This window comes from Lichenostomus cassidix, chromosome 4 (genome assembly GCF_008360975.1).
Source record: "Lichenostomus cassidix isolate B80296 chromosome 4, HeHo_3.0, whole genome shotgun sequence".
Classification (NCBI taxonomy): Eukaryota; Metazoa; Chordata; class Aves; order Passeriformes; family Meliphagidae; genus Lichenostomus; species Lichenostomus cassidix.
In genome coordinates, this window is record NC_139484.1 from 47,813,749 (window position 1) to 47,830,505 (window position 16,757).

Genomic DNA, 16,757 nt, shown 5'->3' on the forward strand with positions numbered 1-16,757 from the left:
GGATGTTTCAAAGTCCAAATACACCTATTTGAGCTATGTCTAGCAGTTACAGCTCCAGAATTGTCAAGGCACCTTCTGCAAGTCTAGCATGCCAAAGAATCTGAAAAATAAATTATAGAAAATGTAATCATCACATACAAATAGCTGTATGTGGAAGCAGTAGCTATTTAAATAGCTAAAATACATGCAGTACAGTTCATTTTCTCCTGCACTGAAAAATACTGTGAGGCTCCCCAAACCAGCCCTCTAATCTCATTTAACTATTTCTAAAGCCAAATCAGTCTCTGAAAAAATAGGTGTAAAATACAGAGAGATGAAAATAGCAGAACTTAAAAGGAAAGATATCCCAAACAGAAAGGAGCACCAAACTGAAATAATGGCAGTGACATTTTCCAGCAGGCTGGGGGCTCCTGCAGGTTGCAGGTGCTGAAAGAGTCGGCAGAGGGAGGTCAGAAAGATCCAACAGAAATCACATTGAGGTATAGACACCAACAGGTTTCAAATTAAACACATCTTGGCTCATGTTAGCTTCCACACTTACTGCACATGCTGAATCACAGCCTTCACTTCAAATCAGTTCTTTGTATTTCCACAAGAAGGGATTTTATCTCCAAGTCCTGTGAGTCACCTAGTTAGCTCAGGTATAACAACATACACTGCATGTGGAGAAACACACTCGTGCAGAAATAAAGTAGGTCCAAGTGGCATTATCATGGCATCCCCCATAAGGCTTTACTTCTGCTTAAGCAGAGCAGCAATACCTCCTTTCTTATTTCCCATGAGCTTTTGACGCCTGGGCAATACCAGGTGCTGTGAAGACAAGTTGCTGTTTATCCTTGCCTGTTTTCCTGCAGAGTTCATTAGGATGCACTGCACGTCCAACCCGGACTGGTGGATGCCATCGGAAGAGCAGATAAACAAGGTGTTCAGTGACGCGGTGGGACACGCTCGCCAGGGCCGCGCCGTGGGGACTTTCCTGCACAATGGCAACTCCTATTACGAAGGGACTGACCACCCAGGGTCACAGGATGAAGTCTTCAACAGAGGTATGCAAGATGGATCTGGAGATTGATGGCAGTGAGAACCACATCACGCAACAGTAGCAACCACTTAATTTAGGGGAGACTGTTTAGTAAACGTACTTAACCCTGCTGTCATTTAGGAGTCCAAAGCATGTCTGAACACACACTGCATACATTTCAACTTCTCCATCCGACCATATCCCAGTTAACAGAAAGAAATTCATTTCAAGACCTGCTTTATGGGACTTCTCAGTGCCTATTATTTCCAAATCCTTCATAGCACGCTCAAAGGGAACGTGTAGTTCATTTCATCTAGTTGTAGAGGAAAGGTCATTTAAAAACTATAAAAATGTCAAAAGAAACAGCAGCTACTATCTCTTCAGCTTATTGATAACAGTCCCAGGCCTGGACTCAGAACAGCTGGGTGCTATTTGCTTTCCCTGAGTAGAAGATGTAAGTACAAGTCTGCATACTTAGAACAAAAAAAAAGAAGTGGTTTCCCATTTGCTAACAGAAAAGAACATAGTTATAAATGCTACCTTAAAATACCACACAAGATGGAAAATCCAGGGACTTTCTTAGCCACCTCTGCCAGGAAATTAAGCTTCCTGAGTAAAACAGCACTCATCAACAGCAGAATCCTTCAAAGACCCAGAACAATAACAGGCACTTCTAACAGATAAAAATTGCATTGTATATCAGATAGACAGTATATTTATCTAGATTTCTAGAGGATTAGGGTTGATCATGACAGTTTTCATTAAAACAAGATTGCTAAAAACAAATTGCCATTTCAGAAGACAGATTTTCCTTTGTCTGTTCCTATTCTGCAGCCATATTTTGTAGCTTTAGAGGCTTTAAATGGCCTTTTCTTGTTTTCACTTTCATTTGTGTTTTATATCCATTCCTTGAAAGAGGTGAGGCACTGTGCTGGTTTTGCTCAGTGTTGCATTCAGGGAGGGGTTGGGCAAGAAGAACCTGGTTTAGTGTTCTGTGCTAAGTAGACATAGGATACAGACTGAGAGCTGTAAGAAAAGAGCTGTTGGAGCAGAATTCACAATGGTGCGCAGCACTGGAAGCAGATACTAGCTTTAGAAACAAAAGTCAGTCCACCAAAAAAGTTTAACTTTAAAGGTTTAGGAGTCCATTGTCCCTCTAAATTGATGCATGCCAGAAATATGCAACGCCAAAGAAATTATACCCTTTCCTTTCCACATCAGGAAATTTCCACATCCTTACCTTAGTCTGGCCACTCAGGCCAGTGTTGGCATCCTCCACAGCCTGAACCAGCTTTTCCTGAGGCAACACTTCCCCACTGGCAGGTACAGGGAACTGTTTTTTGGAAAAAAAGCTCACTTCACTTTTGACCATCCTTAGTGCTACCTCATCGGCGTTGACTCTCCTGAACACGTCTCATTCTCCCCAGCTTTCCTCACCGCCCTGTGCAAGCCACAAGCAGAGCTACTGACTGCTCCTTTCCCCCTTCCCTCCCTCCCACCCTTCTCCCTGTGCGCCAGGCAAGGCAGGAGGCACCCAACCCCTTCCTTAGAGATGGGGAAGGGCTCTCTGGGGTGCAGCACTCCTCAAGCCCCAGCCTGGCCACCGGGCTGAGGCCATCGCAAAGTTCAGCTCGCCCACACAGGAGCTCCTTCCCGCCACCTGCTCGTCTTTGCCTGTGCTTGTGACTGGTTTCCCATGGCCCCTGGGGCATCTTGGGATGTGGGCTCACTGTGCACTGCCATGGAGAGCCTTGCTCAGCCCCCATAGGCTTTGGGCCCTTAACTGTTCACTTCCATTTTGGTGATTTTTTTAAAAGGGGCTTGAAAGGCACACACTGGCCCCAAAATAACTAATTCATTTTCTAAAAGTCAAGCAGCAGTTTAGTCACACAGGACCTCACTAGACCAAGGGGTTTAAAACAGCATTCCCTCACTACAGGCAGGAGATGACTTTCTTGGAGCTGTCACAGCACGTGGTGGCCTCTGGAGGAGAAACTCAGAACTCAGTGTATAGAAATGTCACAGTACAGATATCCTATAATAGCTTTTTGGTGTCGAACTTACACTTTTTTTAAAAGAACTATAATAGAAGATGTTACATTGCTCAGATGGTGTAAGTCTTGCTGGTCTATGTTTAATGTGGTGACACATGCCAGAACTATTTGGTAAAACATGTCAGAATGTGTGAGTCAACATTATACTGTAAATTTGTCCACAGCGATATGTATCATGCTGTATTTTTGTAAACATTGTGGTGGTTTCCTTTCAGATGCTTAATTGTATGATGTTTAAGATATAAACACTTTTTAACAGTCACAGAACAGAATTACTGAACTGGACAGACTTCTCACTTAATAACTGAAAGATTTCTTGAAATAACTAGTAAGCCTAACTTTATTTTTAGTGTAAAAAGCATAGTCAGCATCCTGGAGCCACTCACAATCCTCTACTCTCATCGTGCAAAATAACCAAAAGTATAATTTCATCCTGAATGCCACTTTGTCAGTAGAAATGGCTTTTCAGGTTTGGATCTTTCTTTATGAACAAGATTTTGTCCTCAATTGCTTATGTGCACTGGCCAGTGACATGAATCATGGTCACAGACAGGCATTAACAGACACCAGCTCATATTTCTGTTCATGTTGGGTTTTAAAATGACAGATTATAAAAACCTTTTGTCAGTTGTCTGTCTTTGTTTATAATTGCCATCATGGCACCTTGACCCACACATTTCATTTTAAAAACCCCAAACCTTGCACAACAGCTTATTCCAGTTAATTTGTTCATTAGGTGTTATAAATTCATACACATTGAAGCATCTAAATATCTGCAATATGTTAGATATGGGACCTGAAATAATAGATAGCACATAAGCCCTTGCAGAGGGAGATATCCATATTTAGGCAGTGTGCTTTATAAGCCAGCACATCCCTTCCCAGTGACAGAAGGAAACTGCTATCTATCATGTCACTCCAGAAAGTCCCAGGAGGATAGAGATTCTTGTCTTATCCCTCCACACGCTTTAATCTTCCTGTCATTTATGTATCTGCCTTCTCTCAAACTTTGTGTAGCAGCACCGCACGCCCATCTGTGCCAACATGCCTTCGCTATATTTTCTATGACAAATATTTGTGGAGAAACTGTGATTAAAGAAAACATTAATCCTGATATTTTTATTGTTATGGTGTAGTTAATTCTATGAATACTTTCTAATGATGATTGTACTGTGTAGAGTAAGTACAGGTTAGGGATAGATCTTTATCAGATATTGTACAAAAGAAAAGTGCATAGTGTAATATAGACTAGTAAGGTTTTTGTGACAATTTCTATAGGATGTGTGAATTGTTTTCTATGTGGCAACACACGTTTCTTTTAAAGAATATAAAATCTTAGAGAATTTTTTAAACAGTCAATATTTTTTAATTATAAAGACATTTGTTACCTACGGTTTACTATTTCAGGTGTTAATTCTAATTTGAATATTGGTTTTATTACTACATACCTCCGGTTCCATTTGTTCTCTTGCATAAAGATGCACAATAAAAGTTAGTCTCTGGTTAATCTGTCTCTCTCTTTCTCTAGAGGCAATGTTGTGTCAGTGTGACAGCCATGACACCTGAGTCACACTATAAATATATATTAAAAGTTTTAGACTTAGATTTATGTAAAGAGCTAGAGCATTTTCTTTTGCACTAAATGCTTGTTTGGTATGAAGCACCGGAAAGCACAGTGAAATATTATAAAGAATTCAAGTATGAATATAACATAAATAATTTTCACCTCAATATACAACCACATAGATTTATGTGCTGGTTAAATAGAAAGACTGCTCAGAGGAAGTACCCATCTGCAATCTTAAAACCTGGATTTTCAAGCAGTGACGTTTAAATCCCATTTTAATTCAGAGTCCAGTGATGGCTGAACATCTCCTGTTCTCTTAAATGCTTTAGAAAATCCTGGCTGCAGATAATTTGTAGAGGAATTACAGTCACAAACACTGACCATGGCAAACCACAGCAGCTGGGCTCTGAAGCAAGACAGGCCTGCCCCCAAGCTGGCGTCAGGCATTTGAAATGATTACCAAGTATTGCCATTATGAAACAACACTTTTGGGTGCCTGTAATGCTGCAAAGATAACGGGTTGGGCAGGTATTTTCTAGGTCAGGGCCTTCAGCCTGCTGCCTTTTTTTTTGTGAAAATCACAATTAGTGAAAACAGTTTATTAACCCCCCACCAAAATAATTTCAGGTAATTCTGAGAAATGGAAGTAAAAAACCTGTATTAATCCATTGGCAAAAAATTATAATTAGCTTCTCTTTGGAAAGCTTTGACTTCACAGACTTTCGGGCAATGACTGGAAGTACCTGAGGGAATATGCAGAGGCATGAGGGAAAAGGGATGGGTTGTGAATAAATCAAACAGGGTGAAGGAGCAGTACAGGCAGGAACCCAGGAAAGCTGTCAGGGAAGAATATGTAAGTAGGGAACCAGAGGCAGCAATTGGGTTTATGAAGCTTGGAAAGAGATCAGGTCTAACAGCAGAGCATGTGGAAGGGGATAAGCATGAGAGGTGGTGCCTGGGGCTGGGCAGGCAGAGAAGAGGTGTAAAAGAGGTACCTGGGATGGGGAAGAACCAGGCCTGGGAAGTAACTGCAGGGGAACAAGCAGTACAGATGGGGAGTGTAATTCAGTAATGTCACATTTTATCATCACTCTTCCACTAAATAGTTGTTAAGCACACTGGTAAGACAATGGCTAAACTGTGCTCCTGCTCTGCAGCAATGCTGGTGCCCTCAGAAGCATGGCCCATGCTGCCATGTCTTTGCTGAGGCACAAGGTGTCCCTGAAGAGAACCTTTAAGGTCCAAGTCAACCACTGAACCTCATGCATATGAAGGTAATTAGTTTTTACCTCGTTTGCTTTGAATGAACTCATGTGCAAGCTCATATTATTAACGTGTTTGTAATCTTCTTTTAATAAGATTGCTCATGTTGCAATATCTTGCCCTCAAGAGTTCAGCTAGGCAGGGTTTTCTCTGCCTCCTTCCCTCTGCTGAGGCACTGACTGAAGCCAGGGGACTGCCAAGCATCATAATAGGAAGTGCTTCCGTTTCAGCAAGGAGACAATCAGCAGTCGAAGGGAGCACAGCAGGAGGCAGCATGTTTCAACCCTCAGCCTGCTGTGCTCAGTACTGGGACAGTTGTACCCCTTCTTTCATAGGGGTTTTGTGAAGATCAGTGCTAATGAAGAACCAGAGCCATAGTGCTGAGCACAACAAAAAAGCTCTTGAAGACAATAATAAGCCTGCCTGCAGAGTAGTTTGAGTACACACAGTATGTAAGACCAGGCCAGGCCAAAGATCACATTATGTATCAAATTACAGTATGTAAGACCAGGCCAGATCAAATTTCACAGATTTCACACAATATTTTGAGTTGAAAGGGACCCACAAGGATCATAGAGTCTGACTCTTAAGTGAATGGCCCTGTGCAGGAATGGGGGGGTTAAGACAAAATACAAAATCACAGCTGAAGGGGCAGCATTCTCTTGCAAGAGGCTGGGGCACTGGGCAGCAGCAGCAGTGTAGAGCAGACATAAGGACCCCCAAGCACTAGGAGACCCATACATTTGCACAGCAGCATTAATTTTGCTCTCTCCTAACATCCAAGTCCTTAAGACACTGCCTTCACAATGTTGTGTTACCACAGCTTTGTGATCCACTAGCTTGTGCAGCATGGACAGCAATACGATGTGTACTGACTTGCAAAGTCAGTTTTGGCTTGGAAACACACACATATCTTAAAAGGAACTCATCTTTCCCTACCTGACTCTTGCTTATGCTTATTTGCACCATCAGTAACTGCAAAGTACCAAGTGCTTCAGCATGAGGCAAGTGTGAATACAGGTCCAGGTGACAATCATATAAATCTTAGTTATTGATAGAGCAAACCAATACCACTGATGCAACCTGACCACTCCTTGAGTGGGGCTTATTTAAATCAGAGGCTCTGTCTTGCTTATTTCCTAGCAAGTTCATGCATAAACAGCTCTACGTAGGGTAAACCTTCCCTGCTGCACCAGGGAGTCCCTTGGAATACCTGGCAGATCTCTGTATATGACCTCACCCTATGAATGCAAAAACCCTCCTCTGCAAAGACCCTGCAATATCTGAAGTATAAAAGCAGTTTCTACTGCAAAAGTATCACATTAAGGAAAAAAAAGCCTCACCAGCCGATTAATTAGCTAAGTCAAGAGAAAAAAAACTGACATGAACTTATACAATGTTGGGAAAAAGCTAGAAAACTCTTTTGTCCTTAAAAACACTTTAAACTTTCCCACTCATCTGACAGATATAATTGCCTTAATCTAGGCTGTCTTTGTAGGAAAATAGAAAGAAACAGGTTTGGTAATGACTCGAAGTAACTTCCCATTAGAAAAGTTAATATCAAATTTGGGTTCCATTTATGAACAGGGTCAAACAGCAGAAAAAGTCTAATTAAACCTTTCAAAAATGCCTAGTAGCAATGTGATTGAAGAACTGAAATTCTTGCAAAACGATGTGAGAACGTCAAAGAGCCAAAACATGAACTACTTATTGAACTGATGGAAAGAGGTTTTTTTGTTGGTTTTTTTTTTTTGTTAAAGGATGATCCAAAGAAGCAGAGCAGCAAGCAGTTCCAACAGAGTTTCTTGACAAAAGGAATGTTAAGGAAACACCTAGTGTATTTTCCCATCCACACCATCAGGAAGACTGTTCCAGGATGAGCCATTTCCAAGACAATAGTTGACTTCCGCACATTCATAAACCCACCAAATGCTAGCCAGAGTATGACTGCACATCTCCCTCAATGATCCCAAAGTGTCCAATTACCTACTGAGCAGATGGAGCTCCTGGAACATAGACTTTAGAATTAGTCATCAAATTCAAAAGTTCAAAACAAAAACCCTTGTTTTGAACCACCTGGAAACTGAAGTTCTACAGTGAAGGTCAGAACCAACGAAACCAGTGAAAAGCATAAAGGGAAAGCAACAGAACGGGTTAAAGCCATAGCCTTACTCGAAAGTCTTTCTTGCATCAATGTTTCCATGGTGTCCAATTTATTAGGATCTTCTTCCATAGTATTTATATTTTCTTTTTGCCCAGATCTCAGTTGTCTTTCATGAGAAATATGATCAGTGAGGCACCAATCGGCAGCCAAAGACACTGATACACAATTTCAACATGCAGAGACAGAGGTTCATATATGAATGCATTTTTATGTGCTTCAAATGCAAAATGGATTTTCTTTATGACTGCCTTAGAGGAAAATAAAACTCCCATATTTAAATTCTAACCTTAATGCTTTGTGTATCCAGAGTAGCCTGATCTAATGGTAAACTGCTGTTTAATCAGTATTTGGGGTAAAAACAATATTTCCCTAAAGCACTGGATATCTGTTTACACTAGAGCAGAAAATAACATTTAAGTCACCTCAAGTTTCAGAAACACAACCTAGAAAAGATCTTACTAAGCTCCAATTCAGCATCAGAACTGAAGAAATATAAATTTAAGAAAAAAAAAATAAAATCACAATGGAGCGTGGGTAAATCAATACATGTTAAGTTACTAGGAGCTGAGCTGGCACAGCTTCTGTGAGAGCAGAAATTACGTTCCTTTACCTAAGGTTTTCAAAAAAAGTTTAATTTGAATGCTAAAGGAAGGTTTACTTTGCATGATCTTTTAATAAGTCCCTCATAAAATATTTGCAAAGACAGACAAAACTCATTCTTGAGCAGCACTTTTAAGACCACGTTCAACCAGCTGACTGCAAGGTCCTACTTCAACCCATTACCCCCCATTTAACACAATTATTTAGGAATGGCTTTTCAAAAAATGCCACGGGCAGGAAATAAAGAAAGGATTTTGAAGATTCCAGGTTACATTATGTGAAGAGAGCTCTCTCCCTCTTTTGAAGTGGCTAAGACAAATTGCTTGGTTATTCAGACAGCCCAAAAGACAGCCCAGTATTTGAACTTGACCTTAAATAGACAAGAGACAAGGCCCTCAAGTCTGTCACTTCTCTGCTCAGGCAGTACTTGTGCCATTTGGTTCATTAGAGAGAAAAAAAAAAAAAACATACAAAACCAACAAACTTCCCTTGAGAAAGGGAGTCTCTTAACCATGAAATGAAACATCTTTAGCAATCAGGACATGCAGCATAGCCAAAATCTTTCCTGCAATATGTCACTTGACCACTTTATTTCTGACATCTGATACCATACAGGAAAAGAACTCAATTTTTTCAAGTTTCTCCACTTCATCACCTGGGCTTCTGGCATTTTTGACTATTCTTTCCAACCACATAGAATTTTTTTAGCCTAGTTAGAAGCAGTTCTTTCCATAACTGGATAAATAAGCAGTTTTGTTGGTATTAGTGATAAAAAGTGGCACTTAAGTATACCAGAAAGTACATTAAATCCTTTCTAAGCTGACTAATTTCAAGCTTTTTAAGAGGCTTGGACAGCTTTGCTGGGATTGTGAAACTATGGTTACTATGCAAGTCTAACACATAAACCCAGCCTCTCCAAGGAATTCTTCATACCCTTGACTATACACAGACATGCAACCCATCTGTATTACCACCTTTCTTCATGTCATCCTTACATCTGGATTGGGACAGGTAGTGCAAACTGGAGACAGAGCCAGTGGGGCCTCTGAGCAGGGCAGAAGGAGCTTTCACAGTATGGGGAAAGGAACTTACCCTCTTTGAGGGCAGGGGCTGAACAGGATGAAAGGTGGAGTTACCAGAGAGGTTGAGAGAGCAAATAAACAGAGCTTGGCCAGCCAGGGCGCATTGCTCCTCACCGAGTGCATGCTATAGAACAGTGTGTGCCAGCATCACAAAGGCAAATTGAGTACCTGGTACAAATAGATGGATAGAACCTTTGTTTTGCATCCATAAAATTGTTATATGTGATTTGAATTCAGAAACATAGTGAATCATCAGCTGCCTAAAGCCAGTGTTATTCTTTACTTTTCCAATACTTACAAAATTGCTTAAATTAACAGAACACAACCCTTACTGGCTATGTAACATTTTACTGAGAAATTACAACTTCAAGACATGATACAGAATGTACTGAATTCAAGTATAATTACAAAACAAAGAACAAATGCAGGTAAGTATTCCAATGCCTACACCTCATATATCAAAATTACTTCCCCATACTAATATGGAGTAACCAAGACACAGAATGAGAAAGCTAATACACCAAAATCCAAGGTGCAGGGTGGGGAGGGGGGCTGGTGAATCTGATTAAAAGCCTGCATGGAAGAATAAATTGTGACTTTGAGATTGCCCTTTGAAAATTCTACTACCACTGAAGAGCCTCACTCTTGACTTTCAAATTTAATACCATTTTGGCAATAGCCAAAATGCTTTCCAAATGCTTTAGGCATTTTTCAAACACTTCTTGCACAGTTCTTCAGCATATTTAATTTGAAGAGAAACTTACAAAATGCCTTTTATATTACATCATTTATACATCATTGCATTTTTTTTTCTAACTTACAATTCGAAGTAGCTGATCACAACCTCCAAAATTTTAAACACAGTCTAAATTTAGATTACAGAAACCAAACTTACGCTAGAGTATGGACCTGTATTCCACTATTTTAATAGACACCTTCTCCCCAGAACAGCACTATGAATGCTGGCTATACAAAATTTGGACTGGGCTTGCTGTTAGTGTAACACTTATAAAAAGTAACCAAAACCTTTTATTTTAATTGGTGGCTTTGATTTACAAGGAAAAGAAAAGGTCCACAAGCACCCCATGTAATACAGAATATTTTCTGCCTATCTATTATAGTCTGCTACAGTGTCTGCAGTATTTAAAAAACATACATCCTTTTCACATTACAATTTGAATTTCACCATTTTCAGAATGTGATTTAATTAGAAATCTTGCTTATCCACAGACATCTCAGCAAACTGAAAAACACAGACCGACATATTCATCAAAAACTACATTCCACTGCAAGAATTCTGTAGACCTTGGAACAGAGCACCTCTTTTTCCATAACACATTCACTATGGTGCTTCAGCCATTTTCTGTCTAAAAGAATCAATTAATTTTCTCTTTAATTCACTCCAGCTCCCATTTCCACAAATAACATCACTCACCCTCCACTTACCAAACACATACCTCACCAACAAAGACTGAGATTACAACATCACCCTTAGCCATAAGACTAAGTTTGCAGTGGACAAATAGTTTTGTACCCTGCAAGGCTGAACACTGTATTAGGAGATATTTAGACAGAGGCTCTGATTTTCAGTACAGGAAAAAAAAGATGAGTTTTCGCTGGGTGTGGGAGGGAGGAATTACCCAACTATCAGAATGTTGGGCAAGAAAAAGAAAGAAAGACATCATCCTACCTAGTTTTGTGCATTCTAATAAAGTATAATTTCTTACAGTTCTCTTCTTCTCCAATCATCATTTCTTATTTCTGGACAAGTTTTTTAGATGGTTTTCATCCTTTCCTATTTCTAAGTGCTTAATGTCCTGTATCTTTTCCTTCCTTGTATTGTTTTCTTTTTATCACACACTTTTAGTTTAATTTCTTTTGCTTCAGCAAAGCCTGACTGACTGCAGTTTCTATAGACCATACAACCACTTACAGCTTCTGTTTTATTTTCGTCAAAGGACATGCATTTCAAAAATTGAACTATTGTGCTTCAGAGCCTGGATTCCTATTTCTTTTTTTTTAATGTAATATAGTCTACTTTTGATCTTAATTATGTGTGTCTCACTAACAAGAAAGGAAAAATTACTTAAGCTACACAAACCCTTTATTAAAAAAAATCTTTTTGGTACATCTCAACTTCTCATTTACATTATGCAGGTAAACTGCGAGACATGTAAGTGGTACTCTATTCAGAGCCAACAATAAGAATAGAAGCAGTACAATATTTAAGCTAGAAGGATAAAAGCACACTGTAATTTTATATTCACTTCCATAAGCCTTTAGGCATGCGCAGAAGGGCAGCTTTTGTACAGGAGTCAATATTCATCAATTGTTCTACCATGCCAATATGCCTTAAGAAGATATGACTATAAAAGGAAACACTTTTGTCTTCAAATCTTAAACAATATGGTGCTCTGGTTTCCTCTATAAGGAAAACATCAAAATCAAGTCTAGAAAAAGGATTACTTCATTGAGAATTTTCAAAAATTGCTGCGCTTTCAATACACAAGGTCATCAAATTGTTCCGCTTGAAGACTGTACTTGACGTACTCATCACTGTTAGAGGTACTTCCATAATCTATATTGTTTTCTTTGTTACAGAAGAAAGAAAAAATAGCTCAAATGACTACAAATAAAGAGAACACAGGACTGCAATCATAGACAAAACATACCTAAAAATCTTCTTCCTGTACTCTCCCTTATCAAAGAAGGGGCACTAGAAATATCTCAATAAAACCTAAGCCTCCATATACAGCTGCAAAACTGCACCTGACAGAATCTGAAAACTCAGTTTTGGCTAACATGGTTTGTAGCTCTCGAAATAGAAATCACTATTGTCAACTACTAATGAAGAAGAAGTACAACACAAAATTCACAGACCAAGAGTAGAATTTAGCCCTGCTCTTAAAAATGTAAGATATTCATAATGGCTTCTTCCTCTAAAAGTAAGGGTCACTTTAAAAAAGCAATACAATCTGTGTGGGAAGCCAAGGAAGGAAAAAAACAGAGCCCAAAAAGCCTTCAGTTCAAGGACAAGTCACAGGGGATAAAGGATGCAAACCTGCCCTTAAAAAATGTGTTCTCACATTCCATAAGCCTCCACTACTTCTGGACCAGAATATAAACCAGCAAACAGTTCCTGTAATACAGTAGAAGACTGCAGTCCACTGAGGTATTTACTACTACCACTGTATCCTTAATAAATGCTTTAAAAGTGGAGGGGGAAAGGGAGACCACATCAAATGCTGAGTTTTAGTGTATAATGGAGACAATTTAGACTTGAACTTCATTGCTGGGAGAAAGATAACCACTTCAAAATTTTATCTTTTACATTAAAAAATATTCTACAGAAAAAAACATATTATTAGTATCCAGCAAACTTGGACTTAAAATACATTAAGGTCATTCAGTATATTGGAACACTAAGACAAGTTTTTCAAACACTGCAAGTTTTACAGAATTATGAGACACTGCACAGCATGTAAGCAATCTTCCACAAAGCAGAGGGCAGCCGTGCTTTGAAAACAATTTGAAAAAATAGAACCTGCAAGGCCAATCTAGAGAAATAAATTATTTTAAAACACCACACCTTAATTGAAAAAATCCTAGGATATAACTTTATTGTTAGGTAAATTCTCACTTCTTTTCCTTAAAGCCGATCAAACAAAACCATTTTGGAATTGCATTTGTGATAAAAAAAATTCACTCCCCCACACTTTGTACAGTTCTTTAATCTGAGAGCTCTGTCATGTAAATGTAAATGTATTAGCTAATTATTTCCCAAAAAAACATTAAAACAAAAGTAAACTAAGTAGTGGACCCACATCACCTCAAGTTTTTGACTATAAGACAGTTAAAGAAATAAAGCAGAAAAAATGTCAAATCTGTTAAAAACAAGTTGCAAATTATAACACATAAATTAAAATGTAACAGCTTGGAATTACTTTTACTTTCCAACCTGGCAGGCTCAGTGAATCAGTACTTCATCCAACTGCACAACATGTAAACTTACAAGGTATTGCCAAAACCAGTCTGCCTGCCTTTTTGTAGTACTTCACCATCCAGGTCACTTTAAACAACGGAACTGGGTCCTCAGACTGGTCAACTGCAATGGACCCAAAAATATTCAAGTCCTAGCATCTTGAATTTAACATATTGTGATGCTATAATCAATAATGTGACTGGGAGACAAGGAACTGAATTCCATCTTGGAATATAAACAAAAGGTGTGGATGTGTATTTTTCTGACTCAAATAAGGATCAGAATTCAGATGAATTACTTCTCCAATGAATAAAAAACCATTTTTATAGGCTCTTGGAGTAGATGTCCTGTAAGAATATAAGCTCATGCCTCCTCCTGAAAATGATACAGGAAAACTTTGCTATTACTAACCTCGCAGGGAAAGTTCTGCCCTGCCAAATGCACACTGACACTACTCATTCATCAGTAACTCCAGCATGCAAACCACTAGGATCACATTGGCTGTCTTCGCTAACCTCTGCAGGAACAACATTTTCCTAGTTTTACTTCTCTTCAGGTTTTTAAGATTTCTGAAATAACTGGTTTATTAATATGTTGATTCAAATTCAAAATCCATATAAATATTCTAGGGAGAAGAAAACATGTTATGCGTTACCAGATTCCAGTGCTCTTCATGAATAAGACTAATATCAGGAGAGTGCACACAGAGATGAGATGAATTTTACATAGAAGGGCAAGGAGAAAGGTAAATTATTTGTAACGTGCTAAAATATGCCTTATTTATTTGATATGGGAGACTTCCAAATTACCTTTTAACTGCATTTTAAATCATCAGGCTTAAATATACTGACTAGTTCTACAATAGGAGAAAACCAGATAAAGTAGGCCTTCCTCTGAATTAGCCATAATAAGGTAATATGCTATAAAGAAGCCACCAGTGAATAGGGATTATGGAAAAGGGTACCCAGGAGATCCTTTCACCCACAATTACTGTATTTGAAGCCCCATCTGTAACTTAACTCTGGAATGTTTTTCTGCTTACAATGACCAGCATGCAAAGTGCTTTGCAGTTGTCAAAAAGGCATGTTATTTTAAATTCTTATAGTTCACTGGTAAGTGACACCTAGTATGAAAAAAAATATTCTAAGATGCTTTTAGTCAAATCTGGACAAATTGGTCTCCACAATTATTTGCTGCAATGCTTATAATATAATCTTAGATTGATTTTTGAAGACTTGTGTTTCATATCAGCATTTCTTCTTTTAGCAAGTCAGTCATTACTCCGCAACTGAGTTACTAGGATGGTCTTATTACCACCTCTCACCCATGAGTAAATCTTATTTTACATTAAAGTGCATAAAGAATTTTCCTCAGTGCTATTTAAATACAGTTATTTTACTTATATTTCAACTTGCAAGTTAAGTATTCATGGCCTTATTAATAAAGGCTGGGTTTTAAAGAATCTGGTACAACTTGAGTACCTGCTGCAGAAAGCCTTGAGACAATTGTACACAGTTCTAGAATTTCACATTTCAAAGTCATAAACTAATCACTTATCTCAGGATTGTTAAGGACCACTGATAGAATTACTCTTTCCTGAACAAATATGGTCAAGTTATTCAAAAAAGCAGAGTAAGTGGTTTTGAATTCAGATAATATCTAAAGGTAAATAAATTAAAAATACAATGTATTCATTTAATTATAAATAGATCTTTTTTTACTATTATATATTCCAGCTACATCTCTTGCATCTTCTAGCAAAGACCGTATCTGGCAATAGAGTCTATTAAAATATAAAAAGCCAAAAATGCCAGGTAACTTTTAATAAGAACTATCATAAATATCTCCCAGATTACATCTGAAGATACTTACAAATAAGAAAACAAGTGTCAAAGTAGGGAAAAAAACAAGCAAAATTTAAAGAGAGGAAGTGCACCGAAATTTGTACGCAGTAATTTTTCACAGTAACTTAATGTACTCTGGCTAAACCCATACAGCTGGCTCCTCTGAAGTGAAAAACCTTGTTTTCCTGAAGTGCAGTTGGTAATTGTTATGGTGGCAAAAAGGTTTCCAGGTCATGGTACTTGAGATAAGGCCAGCGCCCATTTGAAAGAATTTATCTCATAGAAAAGAAAAACTGTGAAATAATCACACAGTTGAAATACTACAATTTAAGGTTGGCAGGTTCCACTGGAACAAACTCTTCCTAGCTAGTCTTAATATCTCCCAAGAACCTTTAATGATATCTTGAAAGAAACTAAAGAAGTGCAAACTGACTGCAAAGGGACACAAATGGAAAACTGTGTTGTATAGTTTCAGGCAGCTGTATTTGCCTAACTAAACCTCAAGTTCTGAATCGCAGTAAATATACTTGGACAGACTCTCCTGTGGAATTTAACTCAAGTAGCTTTTTGAAACTGATTTTGCCATGGAAATTTTTGTCTGCGAGTCTAGCGCTCTTCCAGAAACAGAAGCAGTGCTAGCAGTCCAGGAAGCCTACAGCAAAGGAAGCGAGGTATGGTGCTGAGGTCACTGCAATTTCAGAAGCTTTGCAGCCCTTTATGTGACTTCTTTCCACAAGAGTAGCAACCTGAAGATCTCTCCTGTTCCAGTCTACAGTATCTCCAAATCCACATGACGAACATCAGGATTTCGTTGCTGAAACAAAATTTAAAAACAATGTATTGAAAATATTAAAATACATCTTTTCACATGGTTACAAGTAATGTATTTCTGGTATGATGTTGTCCACTAGATAACAAATCCCCTTTCTGGGTAACATATAGACTATTCTAAAATGAGGCTTCAACAAACATCATCCATATTATACGGCATTTTTTGAAGGCTAAGTCATCTTTTTCTTTGAAAAATATTTTTCAACATCGCAGATAAATTAGTTCTTATGCTTTATAAGGTACGGAGGAGCTCTCAATTTTAAAAGGCAGTAGAGTTTAATATTAAACACCTCAGATACACATGTATATACATATCTCACTTTCTTAAAGTTTTAACAGATACTTTCCT

The 16,757-nt window shown here is 38.4% G+C and overlaps 2 protein-coding genes across 3 annotated transcripts in view; one reads left to right on the forward strand and one right to left on the reverse strand.

Moving 5' to 3' along the window:
* The window catches only part of BEND4 (BEN domain containing 4), a 31,907-nt gene extending 27,325 nt beyond the window's left edge, over positions 1-4,582 (forward strand). The window contains exon 5 of one of the 2 annotated variants that reach the window (XM_085059066.1): positions 855-998. In XM_085059066.1, coding sequence (XP_084915192.1) covers positions 855-864 — 10 coding nt within the window. In that variant the 3' untranslated portion in view covers positions 865-998. Of the gene's footprint in view, positions 1-854 lie in introns of both variants that reach the window. The other variant, XM_085059065.1, reaches the window with a different exon arrangement.
* Positions 4,583-11,759: 7,177 nt separating this feature from the next.
* Positions 11,760-16,757, reverse strand: part of SLC30A9 (solute carrier family 30 member 9) — a 32,932-nt gene continuing 27,934 nt past the window's right edge. The window contains exon 18 of the mRNA XM_085059067.1: positions 11,760-16,391. Within this exon, the coding sequence (XP_084915193.1) occupies positions 16,347-16,391 (45 nt within the window). The 3' untranslated portion in view covers positions 11,760-16,346. The remainder of the gene's footprint in view (positions 16,392-16,757) is intronic.